A 14,107-nucleotide genomic window follows, 5' to 3' on the forward strand; every position below is an offset into this window, starting at 1 on the left:
ATTTCTTAAATTTGCAGGTACATCATCAGCAATGCATGCAGCAAGGACTTATGTTATAAGCAAAAAGGGACTGATATCGTTTTTCATTTAGGCATAGGAGAACATTCTCATCTTCACTGGATGGATACAGCCAGGTAAATTACCTTTTGCATGCGGAATCGTCTTGATTTTGTTGAATTGGTTGACTCCATTCTCACATTCAAAATTTAAGGTGGGCAATACATTAGATATCGCATGCACGTTTTTTGTTTCTTATCTTTATTTTTCTTCCTAGCCGACCCCACTTAGTGGGATAAGGCTTTGTTGTTGTTTATTTTTCTTCCTCTTGCTTATTTCAACCTTCTTCAGGGAGTTACTGGTTTCCATCCGTTACGATGAACCTGGATGGCATTGGTCAGGTGGCTTCTTGCCTGATCATCTTGGCGATACTCAAGTGAAATTGCGGAATTATCTTTCTGGTTCATTAAATATGATACGGGTTGAAGTGCAGAATGCTGATGTCTCTCCAGGAGATGAAAAAATTATTGGAAACTTCCATGGAAATTCTGGGACAAATTTGATTCTCATATCAGATGATGAGACTGGATACATGCCCTACAGAATTGATAATTTTTCAAACGAGGTTGGTATAACAATAATTGAACTGAAAACTAGAATATATCCCACAATAGTTGGCATAGTACTCCGAGTCTGAGTTTGGCTGTTTTGTTGAATTGTCTTCCCTATTCTTGTTATGCTGCTTCTTTGGGTTGAGGCGTGCTTCTCAATTGTCATTGAGTTCATTAGTTTATCTGTTTTACAGTTTTATTATTCTCAATAGTATTGCTGGCAGTCTTATTTTATATTACTAGCTCATTATCTGGTTTGCAGCAAACTTTTGTTGAGCCATAAGCAAATGCCAACATGCATTGTTGTCAATCTTGTTTGTACTGTTGAGTGAAGCATGCTTGCTAAAGCTTAGTGAACTCATTTTTGCATTCTAAACTTTCAGACCTTTTTCTGAAACAATTTTGTTGTGCTTCTTGGAACTTTTTAGAGGCTAAGGATTTACCAGCAGAGGTGTGAAACTTTTGAAACAATTGTTCACTCTTACACATCTTGCCCTTATGCCTGGGACGAACCATGCTATCCACACCGTCTCACCATGGAGGTACACCCTTTTTTCTTGTATGAATTGTAACAATAAATATTTTATGCTGTCTACTAAAGAGGTGTTTTTTTTTTTTTTTTTTTTTTTTTAATTTGGACGCTGTAAGGTACCCGGAAAGCGTGTTTTGGGGTCATACGCTCTTGATGATGTGAAAGAGTACAGTCCAGTGCAAGTACCATCATCTTCTGAGGTTGTTACTTTCCCACAATAAATTTTCGTAGCTTAGCACAATCAAATTCATAGTGTGGGAACAGCATTGTTGCCTGTTGGTTTCAAGATTTTCTGACATCTATTTTGTGTGTCCCAATCAACATAAATTTGAAAAGAATATTTGCGTAACTCAGCACAGTATAGTTAACTTTTTTAAGCCTGTTACTACATGTTAGTGAGATGTTAACGATACTTTTCTGGCTGTTTTGAGTTCTTGCTGGATTCTTTCTTCTTCTTGTTTTTATGTATTTATTATTTTTCTTATGGCGATGTATTGAATCACCACACATACTTCATATATATGGTTCACCTTCTAAGCTCGATTTCTACATTTTATGTGAAAGTTAATTTGTGTTAACTTTTGCCACCAGAAACCTGAGAGGACATTGCATTTATCTGTCCATGCTGAGGGAGCAACTAAGGTTCATTTCTATTACCTTGGCACATGCCACGAACTATCAGAACTTATCTTTATGAGCTTTGTGATTACCTTCCTTTATTGCAGGTCCTCCATGTTATTGATTCAAGTTACCATGTTGTGAGTGACATGACGAATCCAACTGTTCCTCACTTGAGAGAGAAAGGGAAACATGAACAGAAACAGGACAAGGTTGTAGGTTTCATGGAAAGAATTTCAATTGTTATTCAACACATTGGTATCTCCATGATCAATATTCATCCACAGGTAGGTAAAATTGCGAAATCACATCTTCTACTCAGGTTCCATGGAGCTTATTCAGACTATGTTCATCTGTTGTCTCTTGTAGGAATTGATTTTTGCTAGTGCAAAGAACATTAGAATTGATCTTGTACAGAGTTTGGATCAACAAAAGCTTTCCTTGCAAATCACATCATTGCAAATTGATAACCAACTGCGTTCTACCCCATATCCTGTTATCCTGTCCTTTGACCGTGATTATAAAAGCAATCCAATTGGCCATGCGATTAAGGATGACGCCATGAAACCAATAAGTGAAAGACTGCTTCAAAGGACTTCTCACAGCTCTTTCGAACCTGTTTTCTACCTTGCTGTATCAAAATGGAGGAAGAAAGATGTCTCATTGGTTTCGTTTGAATATATCAGCTTAAGGTATGCATACCTGCATTTAAAAGAGTTATGATAACTTATTAGCTTTCAGTGCTTATTTTTCTCTGTTTAATGTGTGCAGAGTTGCTGACTTCTGTCTTGAGCTGGAGCAAGAATTGATATTAAGCCTGTTTGACTTCATAAAAAATGTTACTTCAAGGTTCCAGAGTAGAGTTTTTCCATTGTCGGATCCATTCCTGCGCTCTCGTATCAATGACTCAGGTTTAATGGATTCCTTTGCAACAGAGAAACAACTTCACTTAATGACTGCTCCTGTTTCTGCTGAAAACCACAAACCGAGACTCTCTCTACCTTCAATTGTTCCAATTGGAGCTCCATGGCAGCAAATTTACCTATTGGCTAGAAGACAGAAAAAGATATTTGTCGAAGTGTTTGATTTTGGCCCCATCAACTTGACCTTAAGGTGACTGGTTAATCAATAAGAAAATGCCTCTGTGTACTTAGTTTTGTATTAAAAGTTGCCATTTGACAAGCTATGAATTTTGTCTGCACAGCTTTTCCAGTGCTCCGTGGATGCTTAGAAATGGGATTCTTACCGCAGGAGAATCTGTTATCCATGTAAGTAGTATACTGATGTCCTAAGAGAAGCTTTACAAAGTAGATAATGTAATCACATAAAATGCAAGTTAGAAAATATTTTGTCGGAACTTTGCGCATGCATTGAATCACAGGCAAAGGCTGAGGTAATGAATGTGAAGATTTCATGTAAGAAGAATATATGCATTTGATACAGAGACACACAAACACCCACATCTACCAGCAGCAACTCTATCCTATGATTCAAAAAACACGTGAAATCATATTTGGTTGCCTTACAGAGAGGTCTTATGGCTCTTGCTGATGTTGAGGGTGCACGAATTCATCTCAAGCAGCTGACAATTACACATCAAATTGCTAGTTCAGAGTCCCTTCAAGAGATCCTTGTAAGGCATTATACTCGGCAACTTCTTCATGAGATGTATAAGGTAAGTATGAAAACTTTTCTACTAATGTTCTTGAGACTTGGTAATAGCGAGAAACTTTATACTGTGAGTCACATTTGGTTAGTTAAACAGGTTAATCACATTGACCCCCTGATTCTAGTGGCAGTTATTTGTTTGCTATCTTTTCTTGTTGGAGAGCTGCCGGTTCTCAGTAATGCCTTATTTATAGTCCTCAATGTATCTTGCTGTCTTTTTACTTTTTTAGCTTTTGTCTACATGTTATATAGCACATCATGCCGTGAATTACCTAATAGATATTATTGTAGATGAGTCCTGCAATGAATTTTCTGTCTTTCCTCCCTTAGAACATAAATTGACTGATGGGCTTATAACAATTTCAGTATGATGTTTAACTTGCTCTTATTATGCTGTATATTTCCAGGTGTTTGGTTCTGCTGGTGTTATAGGCAATCCCATGGGATTTGCAAGGAGTATGGGGCTTGGCATTAGAGATTTCTTGTCAGTGCCTGCTAGGAGCATTTTTCTGGTAAGTTTATTTTTATATGTTTTACAACTGTCCTATTTATCGGTATAATAATGTTTTTTTTCTTTTGGGTAGAGCCCCACTGGACTAATTACTGGCATGGCACAAGGCACCACCAGTCTTTTAAGTAACACTGTCTACGCTATAAGTGATGCTGCCACACAATTCAGCAAAGCTGCGCACAAGGTAACTGCATGTCGACAACATCCTGGTGGCCGATAGATTATTTTCATCTTTTCATTATTAATTGGGTTTCTATTTGTAGGGAATCGTGGCATTTACATTTGATGACCAGGCTGTTTCAGAAGTGGAACAGCAGCAGAGTGGTATTGCTACTCATTCTAAAGGTGTGATAAATGGAGTATTTGAGGGACTCACAGGTCTTCTTCAATCACCAATTAAAGGAGCTGAGAAACATGGCCTTCCTGGTGTCCTTTCAGGTATTCGATAGTAGAATGCAGTAATCATTGTGTTTCTTCTTTACCTTCATGTTGATATGCAGCTCACGGAAGAAACGATGCTATCACCTTTAGATCCACATGATAAGATTTGATTGCCTGGCTCTTGACAACGCTTTTTATGCTTTTCATGTCTATGGTGCAGGCATAGCTTTAGGTATTACAGGACTAGTAGCAAAACCGGCTGCTAGTATTCTTGAAGTTACTGGAAAAACTGCACAGAGTATCAGAAATCGGAGTAGGCTCTATCAAATGGGACAACAGCGCTTAAGAGTCCGTCTTCCAAGGCCTTTAAGCAGGGAACTCCCCTTAAGACCTTATTCTTGGGAAGATGCTGTTGGAACTTCAGTGCTTGTTGAGGTGGATGATAGTTTGAGGCTCAAGGATGAGATTTTAGTCTTGTGCAAGGAACTTAGACAAGCTGGTAAATTTGTCATCATTACACAGAGGCTTGTATTGATTGTTAGCTGCTCAAATCTGGTGGACTTAGGCAAGCCTGAATTTCGAGGTGTTCCTGCTGACCTTGACTGGGTAATTGAATCTGAAATCCGTTTGGAGAGTGTTATACATGCTGACTGTGATGAAGGAATAGTGCATATAGTCGGAAGCAGTTCAGATGCCCCTTTGCGGCAAAACCAGCAAACTAAAAGCAGCAGTGGAACACGGGCAGTTCGTTGGAACAATCCTACTGTTCCTCTCATACAGACAAACCTGGAACTGGCTCGCAAAGACGATGCAGATAATTTGTTGCAGATTTTGTTGTCTGCAATAGAATTAGGAAAGGAGCACGGGTGGGGATGTAGGTATGTTCTGCAACGAAGTAACATCAAATAACTCAGTGGCGGAGCACACTTGTTTGAAGGATTGAATTTCGTACAACACTAGTAGACAGAAGACTTGTTACAGAGATCACGAGATGTGTGATACAATGGAGTGTGGCAAATAGGTAGAGAGTTGAGCTTCTTTACCACAGTTTTGAAGGGATTGAGTTTCGAATGGAGTGAGAAACAGGTCACTTGTTCGATGCATTTTGCTTTTGAACTCTCGCGACAAAAAAACAGCATTGAGAATGCCCGAAGCAAACCTTTCCCCTTGTGATGATGTCTTGCACAATGCAAAAGATGGAATTTCGATTTTTGTGGTAGATACTGGATAGGTAACTTCTACAGAAAAAGTTGTAGAGTATAGAGATATAGGTTACTTCATATTTAACACTTGTATATTTGCTGTTTGTGAACCATTTAATGTATATAAATGTTAGTCAGCAGTTACAACCAAATGAGTTCAAAACACGGTTATTTGTCTTTCACCTGTTCAGGTGGTTATGCCTAAGCTTTGTTCTTGTCTATTTCTGGTATTTCGGTTGTCTTTGATCTCTTGGTTTTCGTGTGTTCTGTTGGAGAATGACATGGAAGGTCAAGTGATACTCCCAATCGAGCTCTTGAGCCATGTTGTACCACCAATACCAATACAAATCTTAGGATGGAAAATGACAATCACACATTATTTTTCTCCTTGTGCACATCTATTTTTTTCCCGCGTCTCTCCCTCTCTCCGAAAACTGAAAAGAAAAAAATAATTGAAATAAGGCAATAACTTGAGCCACCATAACTTGTGGGATCTCATTCAACATCTCTAGGGCATCATATATAATAGGACCAAGAAAAGACAGATCTGTCTGTGTTCTTTTGTTTCAGTGTCACCAATGCCAACCAAGAGATCAATCTCAATCAATCAGTGGCGTAATAAAAAATTTACATTAATTGGGTCACAAACAAGAAATTTTGAAAAACTAAATATACTTTCATTTTTTTAACAAACATATTTTCTACACTAGCGGGTAGCAATAATGTGATTCAAATTCACATTTGACGAAAGTCGAACTTAAGACCTCTCACTTGCAAGTGAAGAGGAATATCACTAGACCATAGGACTAAGTGACAGCAATACTCTAACTTAAAACTCAATCAAACTTAAAAAATTGAAAGCTTAATTACCCCTGAAAGTGTTTTGAGTCCTCAATTGCCCCTTGAAAATTGTTTTGTCACAACTTGCCCTCTAAATCATGTTTTGTGTCCAACATTATCACATGTCGTTAAGTCCGTTAACTTTATGTTAAAAATGTTAATGTGGTGTGTGGGGGGAACCAATGCTTTGCTTAAAATTTCAAATGACAATAATGGACCCACAAAAAGATTGTAGTAAATCTGAAAGCTATGATTGGGCCTCAATGTACGGGAATTTTCAAGTCAAAATTGGGCCCAAAACATTTGAACCCAAATCCAATCCACTCCAATCCAAACCAAGCAGTGGTGTTGTGTTCGTCTCAACACCAGAACAAACCCTTTGATCGATCCCAATTCTTCATTCAATTCCCAATTCGAAACCCTAATTTTCCTTAATAATCCCCCGCTGCCTGGTTCGCTCTTTCCCGGAACCGTAAAGGGGTTGAAGAGATATGAACAGAGGTCGAAATGAGTAGACTTTCATTCAGGCCTCGCCCTGTTGATATCCACAAGAAGCTCCCCATTGTCAAATCCGTCAAGGATTTCGAAGATGATGACACCCCAACTTCCACCCGCAATTCTCAGCTCTTCCGCCTCGCCGCCGATCCCCCCGTTGAACCGGAGGCGCCCCCGGCCCCCGCCGCGCCCAAGAAATACATCCCCGAAATACCCACTCCTCAGTTTGTTGTTGTTGACACTTATGAAAGGGACTATTCTCGCACTTTTGGTCAGCCCAATTCCTACCTTCGCGCGAGAGGAGGTTTTGTTTTTAACTTCACACTCGTTTGTTACCGCCATTTTGTTGTTAGTACTACGTTGCTGACGATTTTTTCGATGGTTTTGCAGCTCGGGCCGAGCTCGGAGAGTTTGTGGAGTATGACCTAGACAATGAGGATGAGGACTGGCTGTATGAGTTGAACAAAGAGAAGAAGGTTCTTGCACCTGAAAAGTAATCACTTTGCCTACCCTTTACGTCCCCATTTTTATCAAGTAATTTAGGACAATAGAATTAGCTTGTACGAAAGCAGCAGCAATTAATCACATTCTAACTCTTCATTTCCATTTAGAATGTAATTTGATAAGCGCAGTTTAAAAAAAAATTGATGTTGAGGAATATGTCGAGAATCAAGCCTCCAGGATTGAATCTTGACGTAGCTTTAATCAAGTTTTCTTTATTCTTCGATCGATGATGGTATTTTGATCATTAAGGTATTCTCACACATACAGGCTTGAAAGTCTTCTTTTTAAGTTGGAGGTTTTGGACCATAAGGCACGAGAAAGAGCAGGAGTTATAACTCCTACTCTTGCTTCACCAATCCCTGTACTTCTACAGCTTGATGTTGCTAGTGAGGTGATGTGCGTTTTGATTTCTTTTTCCTAATGAATTGACCAATATTGATGCATGATGTTAAAAGTTATTTTTCATTCATTAGCTATATCCAACTGCTGGTGGCATCATTCATTTATATTTGTCAATTTGGTTCTTGTTAGGTCTTACTAAATGAGACTGAGGTACGTAGTATCATGTTCCTAAACAGAAAAGGTTGCCGTTCTCCCTATTTATGAAGATGCTAAAAGATAATTTCTGGTCGTCTTTTATTAAAGCTACTAGTTGTATTTCTCTGTTTACAAGTGATCTTTTATGGTTGCATTTGAAGTGCATATTTTTTCTAACTTTTGGCCGTGTTGAATCATTTCTCGAAGTTAATAGAATTTTGTCTCCTTTTGCTGTAGGCTCTTCAATCTCAGTCTCTCAGATATGCTGTTATCCAGTCTGTTTATAATTATTGGAAAGAGAAGGTGTGTATTATCTACCAAGCTTTAGAGGTTAAAGGATATATGACGTTGTTTGGAAATGAATTAGTCAACTAGAAATGTTTAATATCCAGTGAGTTCTGTTCCTTGTGGGTTGGAGAATAATCAACATTATTGAACAAGCAGCTGATATTCACTGATTTGCATGATATACACAATAAGTTGTGGTTCAGTCCAGTCTAATTATTGTTCGTTTTTTAATATTTCTGATGATATGTATTCTTTTCACTCAATTTTGGCAGCGTGAACGTTGGCAGAAGCCTGTTTTGCGGCGTTTGCAGGTTAGGTTTAATTCTTGATTATGTGCTTATTATGTCACCTGCCTAGATGTCCTTGCATATCATTTATTCATCATTGTGATAAAACTTTAACATTACGATTCTCATCTACATTTTTGTTACAGCCTCCTCCACCGGTTAATGACACCAACCCGTACAATGTCTTTAGACCAAGGGAGAAAACCCACAGACTGCACACAAGAAGGGTACAATACAAACTTGATTGTGTTTTTCTTTTTTCCTCAGGCGACGTCTTTTAGTTAATGAAATGTTTTTGTTTACACATTTCTTAAATATCTCTTTCTAATTGTTTGTCTTTTTCTTAGATGCAACGAAGGGAAAATAATGTGCAGTCGTTTGAAAAGCTTCGCCAGGTTGGTATTGCTTTTTCAATAATTTCTTTTTTCCAGTTGCATATGTATTTGACAATCACAGTCACAGGCTTTTCTTTTGGAATTGACTATTCTCAGGTTAGGCGCAACCTCGAGCAAGCCAAGACCATAGTAGAGGCTTTAATCAAGGTGCTTTTATTGAAGTGTTTAAAGTTTCCTTGAGTGGTGTTATATTCATCTTGCCATGAATTTGTCCTCACTGCAGCTGGTTGCTTCTGTATAATTTGTATGCAGAGAGAAGAGAAAAAGAGGGAAGTCATGGAGAATGAAGTTAGTCTTCAAATAATCCAAATGAAGTACAAGGTATGCAGAGGGCTTGTTACTCTCTTGGTTTGCTTTAACGATGGCAAATCCCAGTCAGCTTTCTTTTTAATATTGGCCTTGACAATCTCCTCATTCCGTTTGACTTTTTATCTCAATTTTTATTTGGAATCGGTCTATCTTTTGGGGGTGTGTGATGTTTCAATTGTTAGTTTATGCCATTAGTTTTTATATTTTTTCCTATTCTGGATATTTGTCTGTCAATTCCTTGTACCTTTTTCTTTTATTGTAAGTGAGGACGCTGGAATTAGTAGTTGATACTCGAAACAGTTACATGGTCCTATGAAACTCAAAGCTTTTTCCTCTGAAGCTCAAAGCTTTTCCCTTTTATTTTTCTTTATGAAATACTCTTTCATCTCAAAAGAAAATAAAGTTAAGTGAAGGAAAAGAAGGTAGAAAAAGGTGAAGGAAAAGGAAAACTTTGTTGCTGGTTACTTTTTGTTATGCCTTCCATCATGCATATATTTCAGTAAATCTTCTGGGCTATGTAATTCGTAATGGTTTAAATTTAATATATGTTGCTGATTGGTGCATGACTTATTCAGCATGAAACTGAGCTCCTGGAAGATAGCTTGGCGCTTCCTGGATTTCAACCTGTATCTTGCAAATTTGGTTCAAGCGAGGACGAGTTTGTTGATTCAGATGATGTTTCAAACGGTCGGCCCCGCACGCGGCCTCCTGCAATACCGAATCCGCCTTTAACAGATTCGAACATAATTATGGCTCCTACAGGAACCATGAAGCAAGAGTTTAGGCGGCGGCACGCACCACAAGGGTGGCTTCATAAAATGGTACTTTCTTTGGCTTTTTGTGAATCAGATTACCTATCTGCTGTACCATTACCTCCATTCCTTTCTTGTTTTTTCTCTCTTCTGGGCAGATATATCAACAAGTAATTGCTGAAGTTTTGTCATTGTCATTAATTCAATATGTGGTAGTTTGTTAGGGAATTTTAGTGAAATTAATTCACATTGTAGATTAGGTTTGAATTGTTCTGTTTTTTGTCAGAATATGAGTTTCAGTAGTGAATTTTAACTGTTGGATGGGCGTCATGTAGGATCCCCTTGAGCCAGTTTTGTTATTTACAAGACCTCTAGTTCCAGAGAAGTTGGCAGCAGCAGGCATTGTACCACCATCAGATTCTTCAGTAACAAATGGAGCAGCCACACCACCTTATAAATCCCGAGGAAGAATTGGCCGAGGAGGCCGATTGATATTTGATAGGTGGAATCCACTGATGCATACGCCAATCGACTGTGGGAATTCTTTTTATATACCACCTAAACCTAGACCTGCATCATACAATTGATCTTCTTGCCGCTCATGTTTCGTCTTGCAGACAACTCATTGGAAAGAGGTGCGGTAAACTATTCCTATGACACGACGGGAGATTTGGTAAAATATGTGGTTGCATTAACCTTCTGTCATGCCCGGATATTGGATATCCATGGGAGCATGCCATTCTTGGAATTTTGACTTGAAATTAAGGGTATTTATGGAAGGGTAAGAGGGTGGGAGTGTTGTATTTTCCTTGTTTGTTAAAACTGTATTCGTCTGTCTGCCCAGGCCTTTCCCATGTAAATTTCCTTACCAATTCATATGGCAATCAGCTAATGTTGGTAACTTCTCTATTAATACAGCCATTTAGTTAGTGTGATATTTTGCACTTTGATGCTCGAGTGGAGAGAAACTTACACGATGGCATTGTACTCGTGTCGTGGAAGTTCCTCTCCGGACCATCTTAGTTTAGTTTCTTTGACCTTTTTATGATGAGGTAGTCTCCTTTGGCTTTTGTTGTGGCCTTCTGTTGTCCCACATTTGGTTATGCTTCTTTTCTTTCCCCTTTTGCCCTTGTGGCAGACTGGTTTGTTTTTTTTTCATTCGTTTCTATTTTGGGAAAGGAAATTTGATGTTCTACGTAAAGGTTCTTCGTTCATTCATGATCCGGAAAAAGAAAAAATGACAAATTTGGAAATGTTGAAATTGTTGACATGCACATGGTTTAGTTATTGGAATCGACCAGAAAATCGTATCCAAATCCAAGTCCCCAGTTTGGTTAATAAAATCTCCAAGTTTCAACATATAGGAGGAGTAAACGGACACTTTCAAGGAACAATTTCTTCCCCAAGGAGAATTAATGCTTGCCAGACTAATCTGACGGTTTTATTATAAACGGGAACTTAATGAATGGTTGTGTTGTAAACTATATTTTGAAAGTGGATAGATGGGGGGACGGCAGAGAGAGAAGAACTCACGTGTAAAAGAATTGTTCTTTACCCTTTGGCCTTGTACCCTTATTTATATTAATCATGATAGATTTTTTGGCTTTTCAAGTAATACAACCTATGAAGATTAGATCTCTAATCCTATTGGGATTATACTTTAAGTTTACACAATCACATTCCTAATTAATAATACTATTTACAACACTCTCCCTTAAGTATGAAGAACTTAAGAAGTAATCGCATTAGGTCGTCATCATTATGAGATAATGGTTGTTGTCTTTAGCTTTTGCATGTACAATAGTTTCTAACAAGAGAGTCTCATAGTAGAGGCACATATCAAAAGAAAAATCTCACAAAAACCTTGTTGCGGTAATCCAGTAGTTTTAAGAAGAAAAAGTGAGTTAAAGCGAACGTCTCAATATAATAGTGAGAGTGTTCTATGGTCGAGAATTATTTGAGCCGGTCCATGCAAGTCCTTTTAGAACTTTCATGTAGATATCTGTATCTAGGTCCCCATAAAGATACGTAGCGATCAAGTCCATGAGCTACATATTTAGTGTTTCAAAAGCTACCAGACTAATAAGGTAGTGGAAAGTTACAATTACAAGATAATTAGTATACCCATAGTAAATTCTAGGGCGTTAAGAGAAGCCTTGCGCCTCAAGGCGTACTTTGTAACACACTATTTTATTATTCTCATCCGCACCCACTTATAACTAACATGCTTCACATTAGGTGGAGTTAGAACAACATGTCCAAAAACTTTATGCTTCACTAAGGAATCAAAGTTTAACTTGAATTGCTTTCTTCCATTTTGACCAATTGGTTCTACATCGACATTCGTCAATGAAATGAGGTTTGATGCCATCGCTAATCAGAATCTTGGTAGCCATTGTAAATGCAAAGGCATCGTCAACGGTAACCTCATTCTAATCCAAACACATCCAAGCTAGCAAAATGGACCGAAATCTCTTGATTCTCGGGAGGTGGTTGTGTATCATCTAAGATACTACCATAATCTAGAATATCCTCATGTGATGGACCAGATGAGATAGTGATATGATTTTGAACTAGTTTGACTAGTCTGTATTGTTTGTTTCCCCTTCCTAGGATGTGAATCCTTTGAACAAAATGGGTCTCCCACGCTTCAAGGTAGGTACGTGTGATTAGCTACTGTCGAGGTACTAGTGGCCTTGTAGAGGTGGCCAACTGTCTTTTAAGGTTGGCACATCCTTGCTCGACGTTAACTTGACGTCCTTTAGAACTGTCTAAGTGCGAGATATCAAGCAGTAACCAACTATAACGCAGAATAAGGTTGGGTGGCAATGAGTTGCAAGCGAACTAACATGGTTGCATGTAAGATTGTATAGCCCTAAGCATAAACATGTAGCTTGGTGCGCATGACCAAGAACCTTGCAACTTTTGGAAACGCTTAACGAAAGCTCATGCTAGACCATTTTGGGTGTGAACAAGGGGAACTAGATGTTCAACTTCAATACCCACAGAAATGCAATAGTCGTCGAAAGTTTTCGACGTAAACTCTTCAGTGTTATCCAATCGGATCAACTTTATAGGAGAAAGTTCAAGTGCAAATGTGTCTGGTGTGACCTCTCACTCTGTGGATACTGAAAGTGAGCCAAGTCTTGCAAATGCAAGAAGTTCAAGTGAAATCAACGACGTCATTTTGGGACAAGTCTTAAAAAGCAAAAAAAAAACTCACTGAAACTTATGAATGCACTCCAAAGAAGTGAAGAAAATTGGAAGATGTGTTCACTCAATGTAAACTCAATGTGATTGATCCAGAAAGCTACAAAGATGCCTCACAAGATCAAGCTTGGAATAAAGCAATGCAAGAGAAATCTCAATGATTGAAAAGAATAGCATTTGGAAACTGGTGAATAGACTAAGTGGAAAGCCTGTTGTGGGGGTAAAATGGATTTGTGAGCCTGCAGTTTCATACTTTGCACTAGGAGCTTGGCAATGTAGTGTTTCTTGTGGACAACAAGAAAATATGTGGTCATCTTGTCGATGCATTAACCAAAACCATAAAGTATCTAAATGGTTGGCAGGGTGGTTGGATTAGTCCACAAATTCCCCTTGTATTCTTTGCAGAAAAGATGAAAGATTAATAATAATCTTTGTAGGGGATTATCTAGAATTTAATTTTCCCAAAAAGCAAGCTTTGGCATGGTGTGCTTGAAAGCACAAGGTCCTTATTTTAAATAAAGAGATGCCCATGTGAAGAACCAAGTATACGACAGATCATACTATAACTTAAGTGTCCTAACGATCATGCCAAAGAGAGTAAAGACTAGGAAACATAGTAATTGGGGCAAGCCGGCCACATAGTGGGCCTCTATAACCTGAATGGTTGTTCGGAAGGCATTCCATCTTATGTAGAATATACTTACTGCCATATTCAAAGAAAGTTATGCAAAGATAATCCACTCCATTCTCGTTAGTGGTTTTAGCATGATAATCATTATCTCGAATATCCTTAAAGCTCTACAACGTTTTACTAGAACGAGGAAAATATAAGACCTCTTTAATGGTGAATTAAATACCATTGGACAACCTTAGGAGCATAGTGTCATGTCCCTCAATCAAGTTAGATGAACCTGAAAGCATTGTCAAATGTGTCAACTTAGGTATAAAGTTAGTAAAGTACTTACGCTTA

The 14,107-nt window shown here is 38.3% G+C and overlaps 2 protein-coding genes across 5 annotated transcripts in view; both read left to right on the top strand.

Annotated features, from left to right (window-relative positions):
• LOC137708714 (vacuolar protein sorting-associated protein, putative (DUF1162)) overlaps positions 1–5,741 on the top strand; it is a 28,058-nt gene extending 22,317 nt beyond the window's left edge. Inside the window, exons 33-46 of one of the 3 annotated variants that reach the window (XR_015958361.1) lie at positions 18–134; positions 349–622; positions 1,037–1,150; positions 1,257–1,340; positions 1,732–1,782; positions 1,866–2,049; positions 2,128–2,450; positions 2,530–2,871; positions 2,963–3,026; positions 3,287–3,433; positions 3,834–3,938; positions 4,011–4,121; positions 4,201–4,375; positions 4,539–5,741. Coding sequence is in view for 1 of the 3 variants with exons in the window: in XM_068447846.2 (XP_068303947.2) it covers positions 18–134; positions 349–622; positions 1,037–1,150; positions 1,257–1,340; positions 1,732–1,782; positions 1,866–2,045; positions 2,128–2,450; positions 2,530–2,871; positions 2,963–3,026; positions 3,287–3,433; positions 3,834–3,938; positions 4,011–4,121; positions 4,201–4,375; positions 4,539–5,227 (2,776 nt within the window). In the remaining 2 variants the exon portion in view is untranslated. Of the gene's footprint in view, positions 1–17; positions 135–348; positions 623–1,036; positions 1,151–1,256; positions 1,341–1,731; positions 1,783–1,865; positions 2,050–2,127; positions 2,451–2,529; positions 2,872–2,962; positions 3,027–3,201; positions 3,434–3,833; positions 3,939–4,010; positions 4,122–4,200; positions 4,376–4,538 lie in introns of all 3 variants that reach the window. The other 2 variants (XR_015958360.1, XM_068447846.2) reach the window with 2 other exon arrangements.
• Positions 5,742–6,639: 898 nt separating this feature from the next.
• On the top strand, positions 6,640–10,862 carry LOC137708082 (uncharacterized). 2 transcript variants are annotated; one of them, XM_068447072.2, is made up of 12 exons: positions 6,640–7,159; positions 7,246–7,348; positions 7,627–7,750; positions 7,891–7,911; positions 8,134–8,199; positions 8,457–8,495; positions 8,618–8,698; positions 8,819–8,866; positions 8,963–9,013; positions 9,119–9,187; positions 9,751–9,996; positions 10,263–10,862. In XM_068447072.2, exons 1-12 carry the CDS (start codon positions 6,868–6,870, stop codon positions 10,512–10,514), a joined length of 1,392 nt encoding a protein of 463 aa, XP_068303173.1. In that variant the 5' UTR covers positions 6,640–6,867; the 3' UTR covers positions 10,515–10,862. The 2 variants fall into 2 exon arrangements, with proteins under 2 accessions (XP_068303173.1, XP_068303174.1); XM_068447073.2 differs by lacking the exon at positions 7,891–7,911.
• Positions 10,863–14,107: the final 3,245 nt, after the last annotated feature.

This window comes from Pyrus communis, chromosome 17 (genome assembly GCF_041283825.1).
Source record: "Pyrus communis isolate YQ-2024b chromosome 17, ASM4128382v1, whole genome shotgun sequence".
NCBI classification, from domain to species: domain Eukaryota; kingdom Viridiplantae; phylum Streptophyta; class Magnoliopsida; order Rosales; family Rosaceae; genus Pyrus; species Pyrus communis.

Excerpts from the sequence above, each read along its gene's own strand:
- LOC137708082 (XM_068447072.2), top strand. The coding sequence starts at position 6,868 with ATGAGTAGACTTTCATTCAGGCCTCGCCCTGTTGATATCCACAAGAAG. Across the intron at positions 7,912-8,133 it reads TCTTACTAAATGAGACTGAG|GCTCTTCAATCTCAGTCTCT; the intron begins GTACGTAGTATC and ends CTTTTGCTGTAG. Across the intron at positions 9,014-9,118 it reads TAGTAGAGGCTTTAATCAAG|AGAGAAGAGAAAAAGAGGGA; the intron begins GTGCTTTTATTG and ends ATTTGTATGCAG.